This window comes from Cajanus cajan, chromosome 2 (assembly GCF_000230855.2).
Source record: "Cajanus cajan strain Asha chromosome 2, NIPB_CcT2T_4, whole genome shotgun sequence".
Classification (NCBI taxonomy): domain Eukaryota; kingdom Viridiplantae; phylum Streptophyta; class Magnoliopsida; order Fabales; family Fabaceae; genus Cajanus; species Cajanus cajan.
The window spans coordinates 68,379,449-68,405,926 of NC_138518.1; the positions used below are offsets into that span (position 1 = coordinate 68,379,449).

The 26,478-nt window shown below is 27.5% G+C and overlaps 1 protein-coding gene and 1 long non-coding RNA gene across 2 annotated transcripts; both read right to left on the reverse strand.

The window, feature by feature from the left end:
- Positions 1 to 1,239: 1,239 nt before the first annotated feature.
- LOC109810712 (cytochrome P450 78A5) lies at positions 1,240 to 3,652 on the reverse strand. Its single transcript, XM_020374253.3, has 2 exons — positions 2,641 to 3,652; positions 1,240 to 2,171 (listed from the first exon to the last, which is right to left on the reverse strand). The coding sequence occupies exons 1-2, from the start codon at positions 3,562 to 3,564 to the stop codon at positions 1,575 to 1,577; spliced, it is 1,521 nt and encodes a 506-aa protein (XP_020229842.1). The 5' UTR covers positions 3,565 to 3,652; the 3' UTR covers positions 1,240 to 1,574.
- A 998-nt stretch (positions 3,653 to 4,650) lies between these two features.
- Positions 4,651 to 5,429, reverse strand: LOC145954496 (uncharacterized). The gene is made up of 2 exons (XR_014431734.1): positions 5,143 to 5,429; positions 4,651 to 5,051 (listed from the first exon to the last, which is right to left on the reverse strand). It is a non-coding gene; the product is annotated as an uncharacterized LOC145954496 (long non-coding RNA).
- Between the last annotated feature and the right edge of the window lie 21,049 nt (positions 5,430 to 26,478).

Here is a 26,478-nt window from a genome sequence, read left to right on the forward strand (position 1 = left end):
TTTATTTAAGAATAAAAATATTTTATGAAAATAATGTCTATTTTTTATATAAGAATAAATTTATTTTTATTAAATATGTTTAAGTAAAAAAATGTGTAATAATTACTCACATTCTTCTTGATGTGGATCATCTCCTTCCAGTATGATGTAAATATACAAGACAAAAGAGTAAAAAACTAAAATAAAAAATTAGAAAAAACCGATATTAGTAAACTAAATTATGATACATATCTTTAGTAAGTAAAGAATTAATAAATCTTTTAGTCAAAAATACATATTATAATAATATAAAATTAAGACAACTTTGATATAAAGTGAAAGCAATTACACAATAGGATCGGATAACATATAAATGAAATATTAATATATTTTTACATATTAAATATAATAGGACAATTAAAATATAATTAATACTTTATATTTTGTATTAAAAAATTAATAGTACATATATAAAAATGAGAAAGAACAAATTTTTAGTGGGAGCAAACTGCACTCACTACTATGGCCATATATGCTTTCCAATATATATATATGGTTTAAGAAAAATGCATAACACATATGGGTGGGGTTACTCAAACTCGAGATAAAAAGGTAAAGAAAACTAAAAAAATAGCTTTGGAACTGATCAGTAGTAGACAGCAACTAGCATTATTTACTTGCTAAAGGTCGAAATAGAAAAAGACGATTTTTCTTATATTTCTTTCGAAGATACGAGTTTTAAAGTGCAATGCTTTCAGCAGTTACGTATAAATGCATCATTTAAAAAAAAAAAAAAAAAAAAAAAGGACAGCTAAAGATAGTGAGAACCAGTGGTAGTTCCTTTAATTTTAGAAATGATTATCATAAAGGCTTAAGCTTTGGTTAGTGACTTAGTGCATGGTGGGACATCTCCAGCAAAAACTTAGAACTAGATCGTTGCAGTATAACGATTTCGATGTCATAAAAGAAAAAACAAAAAACCATTACATTAAGCTAGATGCCTTCAGTTTTCCGCATGTCAAAATTTATAATAATCCAGAATAATGAGCCATATATTTTTAACATATTATTTGAAATTATATTTACACTATAAAATTGTGCATGCAAGTGTTAAAAGACTACGGTATTTCATTGCCTTTGCTATCTGCGTGCTTCTCTTGGTATTAACTATTTAACCAAAAACCTATGAAACAATTAAGACAGACGCGAAGCTAAAAGAAGAATAATGGAGCGAAAAGTTTCTTTAAAAGGAGAAGAAAATGCATATCAAAGCAACATCATTACATAACAGTGATTTACATTTTACAATTTAAAGAGACATAAAAATCTTCTTTTTAATCCACTCTCTTCTTACATCCATTTCTAGTCAACCAGCACTAGATATTTATTTGACTAACTTGATACCCTCCGAAATAAAACTTAGAGATAAGTCATAATTATACTAAAAACTCGTCTCTAAATATTTTCACTAGAGAAGACTTGCCATTTTGACATCAAACATCACATACTAAAAACTCATCATTCTAATTGCAAATTTAACTTAGTTTGGCTCAAGGGCTTACGTCATTTTTATTTTTATTTTTATTTATTTTTTCTTATCGACGAACCACTAGACATTGCAGAGGTGTCTTCATTTCCATGGAAAGCCTAAGGCATTCTGAAAGATCAACCACAGGTTGTGCCGGAAGCCATACGAAGTGGCGTAGGAGTTGTGCGAGCCAGAGATGGGCCGTGGCCAAGCCCAAGGCCCGACCCGGGCACACCCTACGTCCAGCCCCGAACGGCGCAAGCCTCAAGTCCGATCCCATGATGGAAACGTCTTCTTTCAGGAACCTCTCGGGCTTGAAAGCCCATGGGTCCTCCCAGATAGACGAGTCATGCGATATGGCCCACATGTTAACCATCGCTGTTGTGCCAGCTGGCACATGGACCTTATCCACGTGGACGTCGTGGACCGCGAGGCGGGCCCATGATAGTAGTGGGCCTGGCGGGTGCAGCCGGAGAACTTCTTTTACTATGGCCTGGAGGTAAGGCAGATTCGGAATATCCGAGTCTCGCACGTGGCTGTTTTCGCCGATGCACGTGTCAATTTCTTCGCGGGCTTTCTTTTGTACGTCCTGGTGTAAAACCATTCTAGCCATGATCCATTCCAAGAGTATAGCCACTGTGTCTGTTCCTCGAAATACCATTTCCTGTTCAAAACAACAAAGATCATAGCTATACATAAGCACTTCCGCTCAGGTCTACACCAAAAATAAACTAAAGAACGAACAAGAATATGTAATCTTTTGTTAAAAAAAAAAACACATACGTCTTCTATTAAAATAAGTCACTGAGAATGTTGATAGTGCCATGGTGCTAGCTAGATTATTCTCTATGATCATGATGAGGAGTACCGAGTAATATACATATATAGGTTCATCTTTCAGGATTTTGTTGAACAAATTAATCTCATATGCTAGAATACAAGCTAAGCTAGGGAATTTCTCGTGTGTTGTATAATGAAGTTATGAGGTATGTAAATGTAACGTATGAAAAAGGAAGGTTTTATGGCTTTACTTTATATATTTATATTATCCATATGTATATATATGGATGATTCATGATTAGAGGTCCACTGAGAGAAGAAAAATAGGTAGATCTAGAGAGTAGAGTACTTACCCACAGAATAGCCACCATATCTGAATCACCTAACCTTTCTTGTTTGGGCAAAGAAAGCAAAGTGCTAAGAAAATCATTCTTCCCAACGAACCCCTCTTCTCTTTTTCGTTCCTCCACAATTTGCCCCACCACACTAGTGACCTTAGCCGCCAATTTGTGGCACCTTCTCTTGACCCCATAAAAGTCGAAAAACTTGAGAGGAAAATAATCTTCCAAATTAAACTCGGCAATCAAGTGATAGCCTTCCTTAACCATGTCACCCAACTCCTCCCTCTTATCACTGCTCCCAAACACGGTCTCCAAAATATTGCAGAGCGAGGCTTCCTGAAACATGCCGCGAACTTCCACCACCCCTTTCTCCTCCATCTCCCTCCACGCGGTGTTGAGCATTCGCTGAAGCACGCGCTGCCGGAGGCTCTCGAGGCCCTGAATCCTCCTCGGAGAGAACATGTGGAAGGCCGCGATCCTCCGCAGGTGTCGCCAGTAGGTTCCGGAAGGAGCGAAACCAATGGCACGGTCGAACATGAGAGCACGTGCGGTTTCCTTTATGGGACGATCCGAAAACGAGGAGCCCAATAGAATCTCTTTAGCTGTCTCGGGGTGGCTGCTTATGACAACGGGAGTGGCTCCCAGACTCAGCGCCATTAACCTCTTTGCGTTTAACGAGGATGCTAAATCAGCGAGTTTTGCGTGAGCCAGAGAGCCCATTAGAGGGAGAGTCCCGAGTATGGGCCAGCCCATGGGCCCAGTAAGGAGTCTTTTGTTTGGGCTGTGATAGTTCCTCCATGCAAAGCCTCCAGGGAGAAGCCAGTAGTTGAGGGAAAGAGCGAAGAGGGTGATGAAGAGAGTGGCGAGTGGCAAAGAGAGGGCAAGACAAAGGAGTGTTGGGATTAGGAAGGAGAGAAATGTTGCCGTGGGCTTCATGTTTGGTCAAAAGAGGAAGAGGTTTAGGGTCTGTAGTGAATAGATGCAATTATCCAGAGATGGACGTGTGTCATGGGATATATAGCATGTGGGGATCAGTTCTATATATAGCCTTGGAAAGTGGATAGGTTAAGGTGACCATGGACCATGCACCATGGTTAAGAAATAGCATGCCCAGGTCATATAAGGTTATGACGTGTAAATATTCTTCAGAACTTGCACTATATAACATGTAACTTTATGTCAGAATCACACCCACATCTTGCCTTCCCTTTCTCTCTTTTAAGTTTTAAACACAACACCCCTTCATTTAAAAAATAAATAAAAATAGTAATAATAAGAGAAATACCAAGGAATATACCGTATGGCACACTCCTTTAAACTTTAGATACTATATCTTTCTTATTAACTTATTACAAATCTAAAATTTTGAACCATTTTACATCTTATTTAATAATTTTTTTTGATGTTAGTAACATAATAAATTACGTTAATTATATAGTATTATACGATTAACTAATAATGTAATAAAATATGTATTAAAAAAAACTTAAAATTAAGTTTCAAAATATGCATATTATGATCCTCCTATTATAACAACACTAAGTTGAGTTTGATAATAACGATTAGGAAACGTGTGCTTTTGTTCTTTATATTTTCGATCAAAATCGATCTTAGTCCAAGTACTTTCAAGTTTCAAATCAAAGAAGCGATTTTAGTTTCTTCCCTTTAATGATGTTAGTGCTGTTAAGGGAGTCCATATTGTGATGATTTGAATTACAATTTCTGGCTACTCTAAATTGGCACATAAGATGCACTCATAATGTATTTATACTTAATATTCTTATTGCAGATAGAAGCATGAAGACTTTAGAAACATAAAAATCTAGTTTCAATCTTTATTGTGATTATTTTTGTAATCTTTCTTATTTTTTACTAAAAAAATACTTAATATTCTTTTTGTCGATTTTTACCCCTAATTTTTTCTCTTTCTTCCCATGAAAAAACCAGCATAACTCGAACAACAATCAAACTGAAATCATACGAAATATAACAAGAAGAAACATTCAAAAATCCGAAGTCTCGTGAAAATAAACTTGTCTCATTAATCATCTCCATTTGTGAGGACATATCTCCACACTTTCCATAACACCCTTCAACCTAAAACCATCCTCCATGTTCTCAGATTTACAGTACGGTCAGTACCAAATGTTCAAAGTGTTGAAACTAACAAAAATAAGCTTCATAAACCCCTCTTGAAAATTTCATCGAACACCAACCGCGTAATCGCCACATCACCAACTTTACAAAATTAGTGCATCTAAATATTAAGGAAATAAATGCTTGGCTCGGTGGCTGGTGCCCTCAATCCAAAACCTCAAAATAAAACGTTGAATTTCAACGGGTTTCAACCTCATCTCATGAAGCAGATTCTAACAATCACGAAGTGGGATCAGGAAGTTGTTCTTCGTAACCAACCTGAAACACTGAACAATGAACAGCATCAGGTACCAAAGTATGAATTTAAAAAAAAAAATCAATAAAAAAAAAAGTTAGAGCTTCAAAGATGAGACGAACTGAGTGAGAGAGAGGCGTGATTAATTTGGAGAATGGAAGAGAACAAGTACGAGAGAGGTAATAAAAGGATTTTATTCAGATGAAATGTAATTCCAAAAAAACTTTACACAAAATTCACGTATCGTTGAATCATTATACCACTGATAGAATAAAATAAAGAATGAGAATATTTCAGATGGATTGTCCTTCTTATTAGGTACATTGCTTTAATTTACTCTTTTATTCCAATGCGTTATTGTATTCAATTTCTGTACTTATTTGATTTTCATGCATATAATAAAGCATTGCGGCCTGACTCAAGCTTCTTTCGTGTTTATCCATTTATATGGCTTTTTAATGGCTAAATATTTAACATGCGTAATTTATATCTTAAATATTTATTATATATAACTAAAATTTATAATAAATTATATATAATATAATATGTTTAAATATATAAATTATATTTAAAATTTGTAAAATAGATATTTATAAATATATAAATTATATATTTTATAGTAATATATAAATTATATTTTAAATTTATGATACATAATTTATATTATAATATAATATTATTTTTATTTATTAATAATTTATTTTAAAATATTCAAGTTTAATTTATAAATATTTATAATAAATAAAAATTTAAAAAAATCGCTAAAACTTTTTTTATCGAAAAAAGCCCCTAAAAAATTCTCACATATATATATATATATATATATATATATAATATATAATTAATATATAAGGATTGATATCACCTCCAATTCCAAAATATGTAGCGACTTTCTTGGAATTTCTTTTATTATTCTTTTTTGGAGGTTTCATGAATGGAAAAACAACAGTTCCTAATTAATAATTAATATATGTTTGAATATCAGTTTAGAATATATTTAACGAAAAAACACATTTTGATGCAAGAAAAATAAAGACATGTGAATATAATTCTTGTTATCATGTACTTATCCTAGGATGTACTTGGTGTTCATCACTTCCTTGACTTTTGCCGATTGCCACTGATAGTGATAAGAAGCCCTCCATCCCGCCACAGACGCGGAAGTGTTAGTTTTTTAACAAATACGCGTCATATTAGCCTCTCTCTTTTTTTTTTTCTCTCCATATTATTACACACTTTTAAAGTGAAATGATTTATATATTATTCGTATATTCGTTCAGTAGGCATGATTTTAACGTGGAATGGAAGAAATGAGAGAGGATTTGGGCAATTCAAAAAGATATATAAGGTTTGTTTGGGAAATCTAATTCTTAGATTCTAAATGTGGCAAAATAAAAAAAACTCCCCTTATAAATTTTTATTTTTCTTGTATTGGCATATGTATTTTTTTTATTCAAATATACATATATTATTGTTTGAGACAGTGATTTATGTAGATTTAAATATAAGATAAAACTTAAATACTATTACTTAGATGTAGACGGAATTATTATCTTATTAAAGAACAATAAAAATCGCACGTATGAATATTATATAAATTTTGTCCTTAATTAAAGATATAAATGAGAGTGAGTTCTAGAAATGACAAATACATCCGTACTTGCAGGTAGGGACGGATGCATTCATATCACTGTGAGGGCAGTTGTCCCTACTAAAATTTTACACTTATTTATTTTTATATATATTATTTACTTTTTATAATATATATAAAAAGTATATTTTAATTTATTACAAAAAATTGTTAAATAATGACACACATTTTATAGAGATATAATACTTATTATGAAAATTGTTTTTACATATACTACAGATATAATATATGTTAAAATATTATTAAAAAATTGTAAATATAGATTATAATAACACTTTTTGTAAATGATTATATGTAATATTTTTTGCAATGATTATTTTTATATCTAATATGTTAAAATATATTAATATTGTATTTATATTTTATTTTATAGTGTAATTTTTTTATTTTATGACAAAATTGTCTTAACTTTTTATTATTATTATTATTATTATGATAATATATTTTATTTTTTTACTGAAAAATTTATTACTTCTTTATTCATTAAAGATGTCATAATTTAATTTAAAAATATAGGTTATTTTTCAATTTTTATTTTAATTTTTAATCCTTTTGATTTTGTATATGTACATTATGTGTTGGTAGAAGATGATCCAAATTAAGAAGAATGAGAGTAATTATCACACAAAATTTTTATTTATTTTTTACTTAAACATATTTAATAAAAAATAGGCGTTGTTCTCATAAAATACTTTTGTTTTAAATGAACGTAAAGATTTAGAAAAGATACAAAAGAAAATAAATAATAATTATATTATCTTTATCTTAATAATTTATACCATTTTGTTCCTCTAAAATTAAATAAATCGCTAAAAGTTACAACATCACACTTAAATATAATATCAGACAAAGAAAAAATGAACAATTGTCACTCTACTTATGAGAAAATTTTAATTTATAAAAAATAGGTATATTAAATTTTTATCACAAAAGTATACTTTTTAAAAAATTATTATATTTTTAATAAAAAATTATAAAATATTTTATTGCCCCCACTTAACAATTTTTCTGGATCTGTCACTGCTTGCAGGTAATACCCGAACCCGTCCCGACTTTGACGGGGAATACCCGGTTTGACCGGGTACGGGTACAGATACGGATACGAGTAAACCCTGATATATTAAATCAGGTACGAGTACGGGTATGTACTTACCCGCCCCGTACCCGTACCCGTATCTGTTCTCATTTTTAATTTAATACTTACTTTCAATTTAATTATATTAAAAAAATTAATATTTTTTTATGTGTGATTATTTATTATAATATGAGATAAAGAAATAACCTAATTATAATTATAATATAATAAAAAAATATCATTTTTTTTTACAAAAAATAAAAAAATAAAAAAATTGACGGTACGGGTACGGGTATACTCGATACTCGACGGGGACCGGGATGAAGATGAAAATCTATACCCGACGGGTATGAGGACGGGGACGGGGATGGTTTTAACTCACGGGGACGGGAACATGTATCATGAAACTCGTACCCGATCCACTCCGTTGCCATCCCTAGTGAGTCCTACTCAAAAACAAATTATCAATTAACATTTGATAATTAGTGTGAAATTTCATAAAACAATAAGAAAATGCATTATTTATACATCACTCATTTTTTAACCTTATTCATTAAAATACACGTTTTATATAGTGATTATGTATAATATAATTGACTATGTAAAGATTATAATAACAAATAATAATATATAATTGATTAATCGAATATATATATCTTTTGAATAAATAATTTAAAATAATAATAATAGTAAATTAGTAAAAAAAATTAATAATTTCTTTTTATATAAATATTTAATTATACAAAATATAACTTTAAAAATATTAATTTTGATTTCTCGTATAGTTACACTCTACAAAACAACTAAAAAATTCACACAAAGTTTTTATTTATTTTTATCAAATTATTTCTCACTTATTTCTTTTCTTTCTTTTTATTCCTTCTCCTCTCTAAAACAAAGTATTATTGCTCATTACTACTTTTCCTATTACTCACTTTTATTCTAAAACAAAGTATTATTGTTCATGAACACTTTTTCCTATTTCTCACATCTATTCTCTTTTCTTATACTTCTAAACTTCGTTTAGGGTAAGAGAAATGCATGGAAGCACTAGTGCAAAAATTGAATTTAAAATTGGAGTTTTAAGATCGGTTATATGGTAACCGATCTTAAAAGTGACGCGGTGACAATTTTGTAAATAATATGAACACTTTTAAGATCGATTAAAATTTAACTGATCTTAAAAGGTATGTCTGACACAACTTTAAAGATCGGTTACAAAAGAACCGATCTTAAAAGTTGTATCAGACATCACTTTTAAGATCGGTTCTTAATAACCGATCTTAAAAGTACTTTTAAGATCGGTTAAATTTTAGCCGATCTTAAAAGTAATATTTTTAAAATCGGTTATTTAAGAACTGATTTTAAAATTTTAAAAGTAGCACTTTTAAAATCGGTTATCTTAGAACCGATTTTGTATGTAGTATACAAAATCGGTTCATAAATAATCGATTTTAAAAGTATCGTCAAAAACCTTTTATATTTCCCTCCATTCTCATTCTCTTTAATCTTTCCCTGCATTCATTTTTTCTCTCTTGCGCTCTCAATTTCTAAAGTCTCCAATAAGGTAAATTTCGTTATCGTTATCGTTTTCGTCTTCTCATGCTCTTCTTGCGTCTCTTTTCATTTTCTAATGTTCTTCTTTTGTCTCTATTTTCGTTGTAGGTTCATTTTGGGCAAACTAAGAAACTGGAACGACCCGTTCTGCAAGGAGAACGACCCGTTCTGCAAGTAGAACGCCCCGTACTCGTTTTTAAAATTATGGAACGGCCCGTTACAGTTTAATTTTTTTTTCGCATCCCATACTTGTAAGATCAGCTATAAAACAACCGATCTTAAAAGTTAACTTTTAAAATCGGTTAAATAACCGATTTTAAAAGTCTAACTTTCAAAATCGACTCTTTTAAAATTAGTTACGGAACTGATTTTAAAAGTTAAAAATAATCAATTTTAAAAGCATTTTTTCCACTAGTAAAGGAGGAGGGAGGGGACAGGATGAGAAATTGAGAGGAGGTATTATGTTTAGAATAAGAAAAAAGAGAATAATAATAAAATTAAAAAAAAAAAAAGGGATTAAATATTGGATGGGTACATCTATATTTTGTCACCGTCTTAAGTGAGTAGATTTAAAATGACATGTACTTATTATTTTTCCCTTGTGGTATTGCTAATTATAAAGGGATATATTTTTAAATTAATTTATAATATCATTTTATTTTATTTATCTAATTTAATATAAATTAATAAAAAATTAATTTTTTTTTTACTTCACTGCTAACCAAATAACTTTAATTTTTACTTTATTTGTCAGCTCCTTCTCTTCTTTTTATTTTCTTACATGTTCTTTGCACTTCTCTTCACTTTTATTATAACTACTAAACTCAATAATAGTTAATCAAAGTGTAGATGTCTTTCTTGTATTATTAATAGTGTCATGCGATAAAAGGTTTTATTTTTTAATATTTTATTTTCGTTACATTTCTTTTATATCTTATCCTATTATATATTTTTATCATTTTTTCACATAATTTATTTTTTATTTTCATTTTTCATTTTTCAAGTAAAGGGGGAAAAATAGCCTTTGATCATAAACGTGTTTGAATTAATGGTCATAAACGTGTTTTAAGCTCTCGTCCCACTTGACAAGACATCTTGTTGCATGTCTTTCACCTTCTGTGTCTTTGGCCATCAATCACAAGAGATAAACGTGTAATGATAAATGTGCACCTTGGAGTGGATTAGAAAGAAGAAAAAAAAGAAAAAGTAATAATGTAGTAAAAAATAAAAATAGAAATAATATAAAAGAAAATATTAGTGTATGTTAAATGTTTTCTATGACAATATTAGACTTGTGTTGGACCACATCAATCTGTTCTCTTACCTTCCACTCGCATGTTCAACAAAAACTATACAGTCCATCACTAGCTACCTTTAACAATTAAAACTGAGAATAGCACCTTGGTAATTAATTAAGCAAGGAATGTTGAAGATTGAAACATGTGATATCTTAAAATTAAAAATGATAATGTATAGGCATAGAGCATAGGTTATATAGGGTCTGCTCTTAATGTTTGTCGCTTTAGAGGCAGAATGAGCATATACAATCTATGAGTCTGAGACTAAGATTTTCTGAGCCCGACAAGTTTGTATAAAGTTTCCACTTCCCCGTGTTACCGGCAAGGATATTAGTCAGCGGTCAACCACATTGGATTCTAGCTCTAACTTTGGACAACTAATACTCTCTTTTTTCTTAATTCTCATATAAATTATTATTTTTCTCAAATAAATTCAACTAAACACAAATTATATACACGAGTGAGAAATAATACAAGGACCATTCCTGTTCTAACACCTTTACTTATGAGTATTGGATAATAAGTGTGACCTAGCCGCACAACTAACAGATAAGGAAGACCAACGTCATGGTTTTAGATCACTTTTCAACACTGCCTGAATGTAGAAAAAAAGAGAAGAGTGCAAAAACCGGAAATATTCCTGTTGATGACGAAATAAAATAAAACATGTTGAAAGGATATGAAAAATAAATCCTATAAATACATCAACCACACACATTAATTCCAATTTAGATGGTTGTTAAACATCTTAATCTCGTTGATGTACCACACTAAATCGCCTATATTATCCTGAATGTTTGTTTAGATCATATCACATAGAGACTGGAAAATTATATTTAACACTCTTAAACAAAGTTATGAATTAAAATATCGTGAATGAAAATGACAATTGAAGAAAATTTTACTAAAATTTACCAAATTTTTATCAGACATTAATAAAGTCGGTACATATTTTACATTAATAATTTTTTTATGATTAGAATGATAGATAGGTATAATAGTTTTATTACTAACATATAAAGAATTCATAATATATTATATATACTGTAAGTGATTAATTAAAATTAAATAATGTTTAATTTATTTTAAGATTTTATGTATCAAATCAAAAGAAAATAGAGATTCACTAACAAAATTTTACACTAATAATATGATTACTCATGTTAGAATAAGTAAGCCGACAATTAAGATAATCGATTCGATTCAATTTATTTCAATATAACTTAATATAAATTCAATTATGTATTACTAATATACAAGTGGTTGAAGTGAAATTGAATTTATATTTTTAATTAAAATTTTGAGTTTGAGTTTTTTTTTAAATATCATTTAAAAAATTATGAAAAATGATCATCAATTTCTTTGGAGAAAAAATAATATATAAAAGAAAACTCAAATATATTGTGACATAACTTAGCTGGTGCGGCCCATTGGTGTGATTGAAAATCGGCGACTTGGCTTTTGGATTTGTTTGGTGAAATAAAGAAGTGCTTTTTGTGTAGTATGGTTGACTTAGTTATAATTTTTATTTATGGCCTTTTGTGAAAATAATTTATTGAAGTTAATTTATTTTACTTGAGAAAGTTTTGAGTCATCTTTTAAATATTATAATTAAATTATATTGTATTAAAAATAAAAATAAAAATAAAAATAAAAAAAATCTATATGATATTGTGTTAAATTGATAATATTGAAAAGTGGTGGAGTGGAAAATGATCCTTTATGGCTAAGGTGGATTGCGTGGACATATACAATATTGATGAAAACGCAATGGGTTTAGCTTTTGGGTTACTTTTAGAGGTGAAAGGACAATCCCTTACAATGATATGGGGTGAGGCACATTTGAAATGGCCATGTGTTACTGCAAATCTTACGGAATGATATTTGGCACTCAATAATGGAGATCCACTCACAAAAACTGCACATGTGTTTCACCGTGGCATGTGCTGTTTAACTCGCACCTCAACCCGTCACAATCATGTCTGTGGTTGTGCTCTTCCCAACTCTTTATACCACTTACGCAACACTCCATTCACTGCAGTTTTTATTTTTTCATTCATTTTACAATAATTACATAAGACTTCACTAAAATTAATAAATATATTTTTTGTAAAAATATAAAAAGTTAAAAGTGGCTTTTTATCAAAGTGGGGTTATTTTAAAAGTTTATTATGTAAATGGGGCTGTTTTGTAAGTATTTACGCCTTTTGGGCTATTTACAACGGTGTCGCTATGGCCCATAGCGACACCGTTGACACGTGACATTTTTTTATATTTATTTTGGTTGGGCTGGAATGAGTCACATGAGTGTCGCTATAGGCTTAGCCAGCACAGATAATAGACTAACAAAAATGATGTAGCCCATAGCGACATTCCGTAAAAAAAAATTAAAAAAAAATAAATATAATAGAAATGTAAAATAAAAATAATAAACTAATTATTTATTATATATTTATAAAAATAAAATTAAGTATTCTAAAAATGTAATTTATAAATTAAATTATATGTATTTTTTAAAGGAGGCGCTATGGGTCATAGCGACACACATTTTTTTTTTGCAATAATGACGTTTTATTTTTAATTTTGCGTTTTTTAATTTTTAATTAAAATTACAGAAACTAAATAATTTAAATAAAATTATATTGTAATATGTTAAATTTTATAAAAATTGTGAAAAAAAATAAGTAAATAAAATTAAAAATGAAAAAAGGAAAAATAGGTGTTGCTATGTGCAGCGACACCATTTTTGTATATTATTTATTTTTTAAATATTAACATTTCATTTTAAAAACTTAATTTTTATATTTTTAATTAAATAAGTACAGAAATAAACAAATTTAATTAAATTTATATTTTAAGTGTATTAATAATTTTTTTATATGTAAATTTAAAAAAAAAACTGGGCAAAAAATAAGTGAAGGAAAAAAATGTAGAAAAATATAAAAAAAAAATGAATTACAAAACAAATTTAAAAAAAAAACTGGTAGAATAAATCTGGAGAGAAAAATAACCCAATAACCAAAAACAACAAAAAATTTGAAAAAAAAAACTGAGGTAGAAAAAAACGAAAAACTAAAAAAAAAAGGAAAAGGCTGATGTCGCTATGGGCCATAGCGACTTTTTGTCGCTATAACATAGCGACTTTGTATCGCTATGGCCCATAGCGACACCAACCTTTTTTTTTTTTCAAAATTTTTGTTTTTTTGGGTTATCGAGTCTTTTTTTTTCTCCAGATTTATTGTACTAGTTTTTTTTCTAAAAAATTATTTTGTAATTTTTTTTTTGTGTTTTTTATTATTTCCATTTATATAAATAAATTCTGTCCCTAGAAAAAATTTATTTTTTTCATTTTTTATTATACACTATACATAATTTTTAAATAAAATATATCTGTTAAAAATTATTATATACTCAACATTCCAGTAAATTATTTTACAAAAATTTATTTAATTCTAGTAAATTATTTTTTTAAATTATTAACTTAATTTCTTTTTTTCAAATTTTAATTTATATTATCAATTTAATATAAATTTATATTTATAAATTTATTATTTCTGTAATTTCTTTATTTTATACATATTTTTTTTGTTTTTTATCTATTTAAATATTTATAAAAGTGACGCTATGGCCTATAACGACACTGTGTCGCTATAGGCCATAGCGCCACTATTTTTGACGTTTTTTTTTTTAATTATTAAAGAAATTAATTTTTTCCACATTTTAATTTATTTTATGAATATCATAAAAATATATATTTATATATTTATCTTTTCTATTTTTTCTTTATTATATATATATTTTTTTCTATTTCTGTTTTTTATTTTTTAAACGGGTGGCGCTATGGGCTATAGCAACAGAGTCGCTATAGGCTATAGCGCCACTTTCACAAATTCTTTTTTTTATATTAGGGCATCTCCAATGGAAGCAACTCATTTGAATTGCTTCATGCATTGAAAAATGAAAAAAGTGGTCCCGAGTGTGTCATGTCAGTATTAAGCAACTCAAACACAAATTTACTCTAATGGTAAGAAACTTTAAGAAATTCAACTTTTAGAATTTTTTTCTAATCATTTATGAACCAATTTTAAATTTTTATTAAAAAGGATAATTGCATTACAATGAAAGAAAATAAATTACGAGAAAAAAAATACACAATAAGTAGATATTAAAAATAAAATAAAATAATAATAAATACATAGACATTGTACGGAATTAATTTTCATTACTATTTCTGAACGTTTCCAAATATGTTCAATAAGATTTGCTTGAAATCTGGTAAGGAACGGTTGCTTGAAGAAGCAACTCTCTCTCTTCTTCAAACAACTCATGTTGCCACGTCAGAGTCCTCCAATGGTAGGAAATCGGGACTTGAGTTGCTTCATGGGACAAGCAACTCCCATTGGAGTTGCTATTATTTACTTATATTTTTTTAAAACTGTTTTTTTTATATTAAATATGTGGCGCTGTAGACTATAACGACTTCAGTGAATATGTGGCACTGTAAGTGTATATTGTTTAAAAACAGCCCCATTTACGTAAATAAATTTGGGAACTGACTGCCCCAATATGTTCAATCAGCCGTTAAAAGTATTTCACAACTTTGGTAACTTGGAAAAGCGACTTTTGTTTATCACTAAAGGGTATATATTAAATATCAGGTATACTTTAAAATTATAATAAACTAATTTTCATAATTTTTAAAAAAATAATAACAAACATGTGAATACATGATTATTTTAATTAAATTAATGATCTAAATTTGAATAATTTTAAATATGTAATTATACTAAATACTAAAATAAATAAATTTATTATTTATATATAATAGTTCTCTTAGACTCAATTAGTATTATTATTTCTAATATAAGATATGTGCATTCCATAGAAAAAAACAACAAATAGATTTTACAAAGTAATTAATTACCGTGTAAGTTTTTTATATCACAATTTAGAAATAAAAAAAAATTATGGGTGCCGATATTTTTTATATTTTTTTATTAAGTTATCCTACGTCAAAGACTAACTATGAATAAAAAATAAACAGTCAAAATACCTTTTTTTACACATAAAGATTAAAAAAAAGCATTGCTACAGCTTCCGAAAATGAAAGTCCAAAAACGCTCTTAATATTAAAAATTATTATTTTGTAATAAATTTATTATAAAATAATTAGTTTTTAATAAATTTATTAAAAAATAATAATTTTTTAATTATTCGGACAATTTTTCGACTTATACAGCATCTTCCTTAAAAAATAGTTTTTTATACAGAAAATTAAGAATTAAATCTAATCAGCATCTTTAACAAATACAATTATCCATTTGGTTGTTGACCTTAAAAAGTGATTGATTAAGAAATTTTAGATGCATTTAATTAAATAAATATTTAGTTTATTTTATTTTTGAAATACAACTATTTATTTTATTAATTTGTAGAGGGAATTTTTAAAAATGAGTAAATTTTTAAAAATAAATTTTTATTAGCCATTAAATATAATGCCAGCTTGATTGACTTTAGGATAAAAATTTTGTTGGCGTCAACTTAATCCACACTCAAGTCATTGCTAAATTCAAAGTTCTACTCAACTAAGTTTAATACTCTTTATTTAAATATTTAAAAATCAAAATATGAATTTCGAAAATTACATCCAAGTAGCGTCAATTTGAAAATAATAAGTAGTATTTAGAAAACTTTTCACAAAATAAGTTTCTCAAAAACACAGATAATTAAAAATCACTCAAAGAAAACTTAATTAAGAGAAAGGTAATGAATAACATACGTAGACTAATACTAGCTAGTTCTTTTTGTAATTTAGAGCTACGTATAAACCTTTTAACATGAAGAATTTCTTTAATCAAAACAAATTACAAATAAAGTATATATTCTCCGTGTATCTTCAACCCTACACCACAATCACTATACCTAACTGCAAGAAATCAAATTATCTTTAATATACACCTAGTCTCTTAAGCATTTATATATACAGACAAAATGTTTTTAAGATGGTTATTACCTTATATAGAGCAAGTATATTGCAAAAAAAGTAAAATAAAACACTTTGAAAACAAGGTAGTAAGTGAAATTTGTTTGAGCTAACATATTGTCGAAATAAGATTGTTCAAAAAGATGATTTTGATATTTTTCACTTTTTTATCTTACACTATAGGAGCATGAATTCTTTTATATCCTTAAAAAAAGAAATATGTTAAAAAGTGTTGGATATTGGACTCTTTTCTTATGTGGAGAAAATGTTCAAAATTGAGAAATTTACTTGATGTCTTATTTAACTAAGTGGAGAGGGATCTGAAGCATATGAGGTGAAAAAAGAGAGAAGGTCATAAGTCACTTGAACACCAACACTTTGAGAGAGAAGAAGAGAGAAAGTCATTCTCGATTTTGCACAAAGCTGCTACTGTAAAATTGATACTGCAAATTTATTTAAACCATTGAATCGGGCTGACAATTTGATAGCAGGTCTGGAACCTCTAATTCCTCATTCTGAATGGTTGATCGTTGACACTAGGCCTGAGTTGGAAGATATTCAGTTCGCACTGTAGTTGTGTATTTGAAGTTTTTCATCCTCCTTGTTTTCTATTTGTAAGCTTTATTGTTTTGTTGTTTGGTTGGATGTTAACACTGTATTGTGCAGTTGATTAAGACTCTTTTGTACTACTTGTTGATTATAGTGAAACTATTTCTTTGGTGTGGACAACTCATAATTTTTATCCTTGCTTTGAAGAATTTTTCACGTTAAAATCTTAAAGTGACACTGTATCTTTATGTGTGATTTTGGTAATTTACTATTGTTGTCCATTAGTTGTTGCTCCTCATAGATTCTTGCAAGTTAGGATAATTTATTTTCGCCGCGTGAACTATTTGAGTTTGCTCTGTGTTGTTATTGTATTGTTGTTTCTATTTTGATATGACATTAAAGGGTTTTGATAAGGTTCTCATGCCTATATAGACGATTTTTATGATCTTTTTCTAATGTGGAAAGATAAAAAGTACTTTGTAGACAATGTTAAGTAGATTTTTCCAACAAATTTCTATTTTGAAGAAGAGATATATTGAAAGCCTTTTTTATTTATTTATTTATTTCATTACTTGGAAGAATGATATTATGATTCATGTGTCCTATATTATACTCAAATATGCACAAAATATATAAAATACACCTAGGTGCAATGAAATATGTGTTATTAATTATGTTAAATTCTTGTGACTAGATTCGAATATCAAAATATTTTTCAACAAAAATAGACTTGTGCGCATGTATAAAAGACGATTATCTGCACACCTTGTTCAAAAAACATACATTGGATTAAAGACATCGGACAAGAGTTTTGAATTGAAGACTTCAAACAAGTATTTCTCATCAAGTACAAATTTATATTACAAACAAGTTTATATATATATATATATATATATATATATATATATATATATATATATATATATATATATATACCTTAAAAAATCTTTCATTGTAAGCATCAAATTACATTTTATTTGCCTTTGACTCTAAGTTGACTTACAATATGTTTGTGAAAGCTATAAAAACTTACTTCCATTTAGTGCTTGTGAATATGTGAAATTTTGTTTGTCTGATTGTAAACAAGTTTTCAAGCATAATCTTAGTAGTGTTGGTGTTCATATTGATACTAATATTTTGACTCTAATTGCCCACTTTCTTATTATTTGGTTTGGGAAAATTTTAATAAAGTTTTTTTCCCTTATCTTTGTTTGTATTTTTCTTCCTTAATGTTTCTTGAAAGTTGATCATCCTTATGTTTTTTTTTTTTTTTTATCTGTTTAGCCAATAAGAATTTGATTTATAATGCATTTGGGAAATAAACTCGACGATCTTTTATGCGATGGATGATTATTGGATACTCACTGACATTATTAATTTTAATATTTATTCCTAATTTAATCTTACCTAAAGAATTAGGGTTATTAGTTAGGAGTAAAGGTTTAATTAATTACTTAAAAAATTAAGATTTGTTAAATAAATTAAAAATTTTGATAAATAAAAAAAGGAAAATTGAATGAAAAATCTAGGTGAAATTGGATGAGCCAATTCAACGTTCTTCCGACCCCTAACTGCATTAAATCAAATTTACATACGTTCTTGCATGTTAAGCATATGAAACACAAACATAAATATACTTTTTCTTTAAATTTCTAGTTCTTGCTCCTTATGTAATCAATCAATCATGAAAACACTTATCGGGTAAACATAAAATATGTACTTATCTACATTGCAAATCCTCCTAAAAACAGGGGACTACATTACAAGAAGCATTATATATATTGATATATAAAAAGTGTCACTATAGGTATAATATATGTAAGTATATATCTATTTGACATATAATTATATATAATTTTAGTGTTAATTTTGAATGAAATTTAACAATATATTTTGTGTGTCACTATAATTTATATCTACACTTTTTAATAACATATTAACATTTATTATATTTATTATGTGAGTAAAAGTAATTTTTAATGATATGTATAGTGTCATTATAAAGTGTGTTTTATTCTTGTAGTGGGAAATGAAGCAACTTGAATAACTCAAAGTAATTAAATGAAGTCATCGATTTTTATATATATCCCTAGTTTCTTTGTTTCTACTTTTTTTTTCATGTGCAAGTAATTAAATGAAGTCATCGATTTTTATATATATCCCTAGTTTCTTTGTTTCTACTTTTTTTTCATGTGCATCCTTTAATTGTACGTCCAGGCATGGTGAAGTGGGAGTGGGGTACTGTTCAAGTACTATAAACTTGGAATACTTTTGGTCTTCCCTCTTTCTGCATGTCTTACCTGTGTTTAGGAACATGCCATTATTGTCTTTCAATTATTGTGATAACTTATGCTCTTCTTCTTTTTGGACCAATTATATTATTTATATAACGAATATCTTAGACTGAATTCCATCTTCATTCTTGAAATCATATGATAGTAGAGAGTGATTTAAACTCTCTCAGCCTTGTAATCTTTTCATCTAGCTAATAGTGGCTGCATGTTTAACAGACATATAATTTATTCGAGTGAATAACTACCACTACAGGAAAAACGCAAATTTCTGATAGAAAATTTTCAACGGATATAGATCCGTCAGAAAATTTATATTTTCCAAAAGAAATATATGTCAGAAAATTCTGTCAAAAATTTCCGATGAAAAAATAAATCCGTCAAAAATTTCCGACGGAATATTTCGTCGGAAATTTTCGACAGATTTATTTTTCGTTGGAAATTTTCGACAGATTTATATTTCCGTCGAAAATTTCTTATTTTTAATTTTATTTTTAATTCTTATTTTCATTTTCTAAAATTGGAATTTTTTTTTTAATTCTTATTTTTTATGTAATCATTTTTTACTACTTTTTATTTATAAAAAAAAAAAAAAATAATTATCTTAGGTGTCATTTACAACAATTACATACTATTATCGTATTGATATTTAACACCTCTAAATATTTTTTTTTAAAATAAATATTATTTATTTACCTGTTTATGGTGGAATTCGTTTTATGAGTTCTTTGCATTTGAACTAGCACGAAACCGTTTCAATTTAGGTCTTTTACAGTAAAGTTGTTAAACTTGCTTAAGAACGGAAATAGATGAGACAGAGCTGATTAATAAACGTTTGTTTTCAGATTTTCATGAATGATGATCAAACAATAATTTGCATGCATGTAGATACTTAATTGAACAGAATGAACAACAAATACATTGGCAATACAAATCATTGTCTAGTTTGCATATAAGGTAGTTATCAAGACTTGGTCGAAGAAACAAAGAACGTGGAGGAGACAGTTATGAGAAGTTACATGGATTCCACGAAATCAGCGTAGTGGTCAGCGGTTACACACCCACGACTCATCGATATAAGATTAAACGCTCTCAAGAAAAATCTATAAATATGGGAATCATACCCCTTAAACGAGGTCGGAAAAATCATACTTGAACTCTCAAGCACTTACCGCCTGCGTATATGGCTTTCGTGCATGGAATTGCTGGGTATGACCATTTCTTGGCCACATTTCTTTTCTTTTTCTAGGATTAGTGTTGTTCTTTTAATTCCGTAGTTCGTAGGTTGTTTGATTCTAAAATTATAACTTGATCGATCATTATATAGTGTAACTGCTTAACTGCTCAGAAAACCTTCCACCTCTTACGTTTTTCGACCAAATCTTGAGTTTGTACATTTAAGGCTTCTAACACTTTCTTGGTAGGTACCTATTTATTTGTCTTTCTTTCGAGTAGCTTCAAAGGTGTAGCTTTCGAGTGATATAGCTTTCGAGTCGAGTAGCCCCAACACTACCTTAAAATAATCAAACTAGTGAATTTATATTTTAGAGGGATGAAAATCAAAGAAAAATATTTTACTCATTTTACAAGTAGGAAACAATCTTTATAAATCTTACAAGGATGAAAAATAATTTTTTTTTTACAAAAACCAAAATCAAAATCACCCATCTTATAGGGACTAAAATATATTTAAACATTCTAAAATTAATATTTTCGATCTTAACAATTATTTTAAATAAATATATTTATTTTTAAATATTTATAAAATACTTAGAGATGTTAGTATATTGTCTTTAAAATTATAGTAAGCAAGTTCAAGTGTGAATATTTTCATATTTGTGTGTTTCATGAGTTTTCTATTAAATAATTAGTGCATATATTAGTTTATTTAACAAAAATAGTAGTTTTATATTTTAGAAGAAATTTTTTTTTTATTTTCTAGAACTAATAAGCTTAAAATTACACACACACACACACACACACACACATATATATATATATATATATATAATATAGGAGGTTATAATTATACCGGTGTAACTTTTACTAAGTATTACGCCGCTCAATAACTTTATATTAAATGTGAATTTTGTAAATCCAACTGTTAAATTGAAAGTTCATATCACTTTATACGTTTATATCAAATTTTGTTAAAATTGAACAACAACCGGAAGGTAATTAAAGTGTTCATATTTTAGTGTATTTTGAAATGAATATATTACATCAATTTTTTTTTTATAAAAATGAAGTATTAAATCATCTTGGATTAATTTAAATTTTGTATATATAATCTAAGAGATATGAACTTTCAGTCTAACGGTTGGATTTACAAAATTCACATTTAATATAAAGTTATTGAGCGGTGTAATACTTAGTAAAATTTACACCGCTGTAATTATAACCCCCTACACCTTTGTAATTATAACCCCCTTTATATATATATATATATATATATATATATATATATATATATATATATATATATATATATATATATATATTAAATGTGACTTTTACTAAGTATTACACCGCTCAATAACTTTATATTAAATGTGAATTTTGTAAATCCAACCGTTAAATTGAAAATTTTTTACTCTTAAATCATATATACAAAATGTTATATTAATCGAAGATGATTTCTTATAAAACAAAATTAAATTTGTCGAAAAATTTATATTTTCGATGAATTTTTTTTTTGTAGGAAATGCTATATTATTGATGGAATATTTCCGACAAATTTATATTTGTCAAAAATGTAAGGACTGGTTTTAAATTTGATATAAAAATATTATGATATAATTAGATAAGATTTTAAGTTAGTATTTTGCTAATGGTTGATAATTAGAAATAAAACAAAGATAAATACATTTTTTGAATTTTATATGTTTGATTTAAGATAACTTACAAAATAACTCTTGATAAAGTTATTCCGCTCAATAACTCATGGTGTGTGTTGAATTTCATCAATCCAATTAATTGTTAAATTAAAAGTTATTAAATTTTACTAATAATTAATATAAAAAAAATTAATTAGCTTTAGAATAAATTATTTGCTAATTAACAATATAATTGAAACATTAATTATTTTAAATTATTTAACTAAAATCTTTTTGACAATTTACTATATAATCTTAATATTTTTGTATAACTAATATCTGGTTTTAAATTTGATATGAAAATTTTATGATATAATTAGATAAGATTTTAAGTTAGTATTTTATTAACGGTTGATAATTAGAAAATAAAACAAGGATAAATACATTTTTTGAATTTTATATGTTTGATTTAAGGTAAATAAATATATTAAACTAATTAATAATTTATTTAAAATGTTAAAATTTAATTTATAAGTATGTAATAAATAAATATTCATAATTATATAAATTATATTATCATTATAAATTATAAAATAAAATAATTTAAATTATAATTTTAAATAGAAATAAGTAGATGTTAATTATAAAAGTAAGTACATATAAATAAAGAATAATTGAATATATTATTATTATTATTATTATTATTATTCGTAATATAAAATTATTATATATTATTATTATAGTACAAGTATGAGATTGTATATTTGAGGATGACTTAAATGAATTAATTTGTACAAGTTATACCGACAACATACATATACATTTCGGTAGCTTACTCATCAGAACTTCACAATTAAGCGTACTTGACCTGGGGTAGTATTGGATGGGTGATATGGGTGTGCAAAAAATCCAAATTGATCCGAACCGATCCATAACCGATCCGATCTATATTGAAAAATCCGATCTATTTTGAAAAAAAATCCGAACCGAACCACTTTATAAAATCGGTTCAGTTATCCGATCCAATGTTACAAAGTGGATCGGTTCGGTTTGGTTTGGTTTTTTAAAAAAAACCAATCCATATATGAGTAAAAAGTGGATAACTGCACCGCACCGAATCGATCCATTTTCAAAAAAAACCGATCCATATTTAAAAAAAATCAAACCGATCGACTTTATAAAAAATGAATTGGTTAACCGATCCACTTTTATAAAATGGTTCAGTTTGGTTTGGATCGGTTTTTTCAAAAACCGATCCATGAACACCCCTAATGGGTGACCTTCTGGGAAGTTTCCCAGAAATTGCGCAAGTAAGGATAAAACACGCTAAAAGTGAAATGTCATGAAGTAAAATCCTTGAGAGGCCAAATATGAGGACTATTACATTAATAAATTTATTAAAATTAAAAAATATATATAATTTTCGACAGAATTTTTCGATGGATTAAATTATTTCCGACGGATTTTTTTTTCGACGGATTTAAATCCGTTGGAAATCTGTCGAAAAAAATAAAATCCGTCGAAAATTTACCCTTTTCCGTCGAAAATTTTCGTAAAAAATTAGTATTTTTCTTGTAGTGCGCTTATTTAATTTTAAAAAAGTTCTCTCACAAAGTTAAATAAATAAGTGATTATTTTCTCGAAAGAAGTTGAACTAAGAGTATCTGCAACGAGGGTTGCTTATAAGCAATCTCTTGTGCCACATCACTACCACATCAGCTCTGGCCCACTTTATGGGTTGCTTAAATTTTAGCAAAATTTGCTAAAATTTAAGCAACCCATAAAGTGGGCCAGAGCTGATGTGGCATAGGGGATTGCTTATAAGCAACCCCAATTGGAGATGCTCTAATAAGTGATTGTGCGTGTTATATCACAAGTTATGACGTCAGATGTCAACAAGTTCCATGGCATAATTAAGATAGATGCTAATTAAGGTTAATTATTTTTACATTGCAGAAGATATATTAATGTGTGATAATTGTAAGAGAAAAGAAGAAAACGAGCGCAATACTGTGTGTATCAACGAAATAATGGAATGCAAATTCCCCATCCATGAATGATATAGTCAATTAAAATTCATAGACCAATTAAAGAGGGGAAAAAATAACAGTTGAAGTGGTCGTTAATTAAAGTTTTTCAGCAATATTTAACAAAGATTTAAGTTTAACACTATTAGTTTTTAAGGATTTAATTACAACAAAATTTTAGAATTGAGTGGCGGAGGTAGGGCTTAGATTTTAGAGGGACTAATTAAGACTAATTTTTTTTCCCTCTCATGGGTGTCATAAAATATTTTATATAAATATATTAAAAAAAGTATAAATTTTGAAGGTGATATTGCAATTGACATATGGAGTTATTCCTTAGTTATATTATAGTCTATTAAAAATGTAATACAAATTTAACTATATCCAATATATAATAAAAAAGATTAACTCGGTAATTATAAGACCTATTTTAAGAAACAAAATCGACTTAATACTCTTAAAGTTAATTTTTATTTATATAAAAATTATATTTGATTAACGAAAGTTAGATCTCACAAATATATATTACTTCTTGTTTATACACATTATCACTATGTCATTAAGAAAAGAAAAAAAGTAAAAACTATAAAACGAAAAACAAAATTGGAATTGAGCATGGATATGTTTGAAGTGAAAAAGGTGAAGAAATGAAAGAAAGTGAAATTAACTAAAAATGTACAAGAGTGGCCACTTGTTGAGAGTGCTTGGCTTTTTGTGTGTTGAGCCCTCATAAACGTACTTGCAATGAATATGGCTGCCTGCTCCTCAGTTGAGTTGTCTTCTTTTTCAAGTTCAGTGCCAAATCAACTATGGTTGGCATCTTGGGTCATCTTGCATGCTGTAAATCCAGCATTTCATTTCTTAATATATTAAATTATTTTTTTGCCGACACTTTGAATTTCTTTAGTTATCCTCGACAAACTAATAACATTTCGTTAACTCTAACAAATGCGAGGTGTTATTTCTTTACTTTATTCACAGGGCATCTAGCTAATCACAACATGATAGGAATTAACGGATCTAGTTTTCACATATGCAAACACAAAATGAGCATCGTGTAAAAGCCAAAATAAAAATAAAAGGAAGAAGAACGACACTAAAATTTTTATATGATAAATCTCCTCATAAGTAAGGAAAAATCATGAAAATTAATCCAGCAAAACATTTTCACTATAAAAGTAAGATTATGAACAATTTCTCTTTCTCAAGAGGATTACTTAATGAAATTCACCCTTGTCAAATGATTTTCTCCCAAATTTTACAAGTATAATAGAAATAATTATCTCTTTCTCTCAATGAGGAGTATAATAACTTTCTCACTCTATTATCTTTCTTTCAATGAAGACTCTAATAGATTGAAATCAACACTTATTTCTAAGCGGTGACCCTCTCTAAGGTAGTCCTTTTTCAATAGTAAGTGTCCTCGTCACAAGACACCTTATTTATAAAGAATGACATAATCCTTCATCATAACTTTTTATTCAAGATTCTTCATTCAAGACATTTCATTCATGACTCTTCATTCACGATGACTCTTTGTTAATGATTGAAATTTTTTTATTTATTTTTCAATACTATATAGATTTGGTTTGATAAATATTTTCAAAATTACTTATAAAGTAAGAAAAATAATAATAATGAGCTAAAATTAAATTATACATAAGCTAAAAAATATTTTGAATAAATTATTTTTTTAGTCACTCCTTTATTTAATTAATTCAATTTGATTTCTTAATTTTAAAAAACGATGCAATGTGTTCTTTTCTTTGCATTTAGGACTAACACTGTTAAATTTTTGTACAAATAATAATACCTGTCATTCTCTTTTGTTATGTCACGTGTACAAACTAAAGTGATCCTTAAGAAATTAATATTGATAGTCTTAATTTGATGGAAAGGATCATATGCATGGTTCTTAAAAATAAGGATTTAAATTAAACATTTTAATAACAGATATACCAAACTAAATTACATGAATAAAAATGAGTCACCAAAAGATAACTTAACAAAATATTTTAAAACAAATTAATATAGAATAATTTTTACAAATTAGTTTATACATATATAAATTAATTTTAGTTTCTAATAAATTTTTTATTTTATTTTTCTTTTATATTTTGTTCTTCTAAATATGCTTTTGGAGAAATATATTCAAAATATCCTATAAAGCATTACCCATTCAATGTGTGTAGTTTAGATGGTTCCCTCACT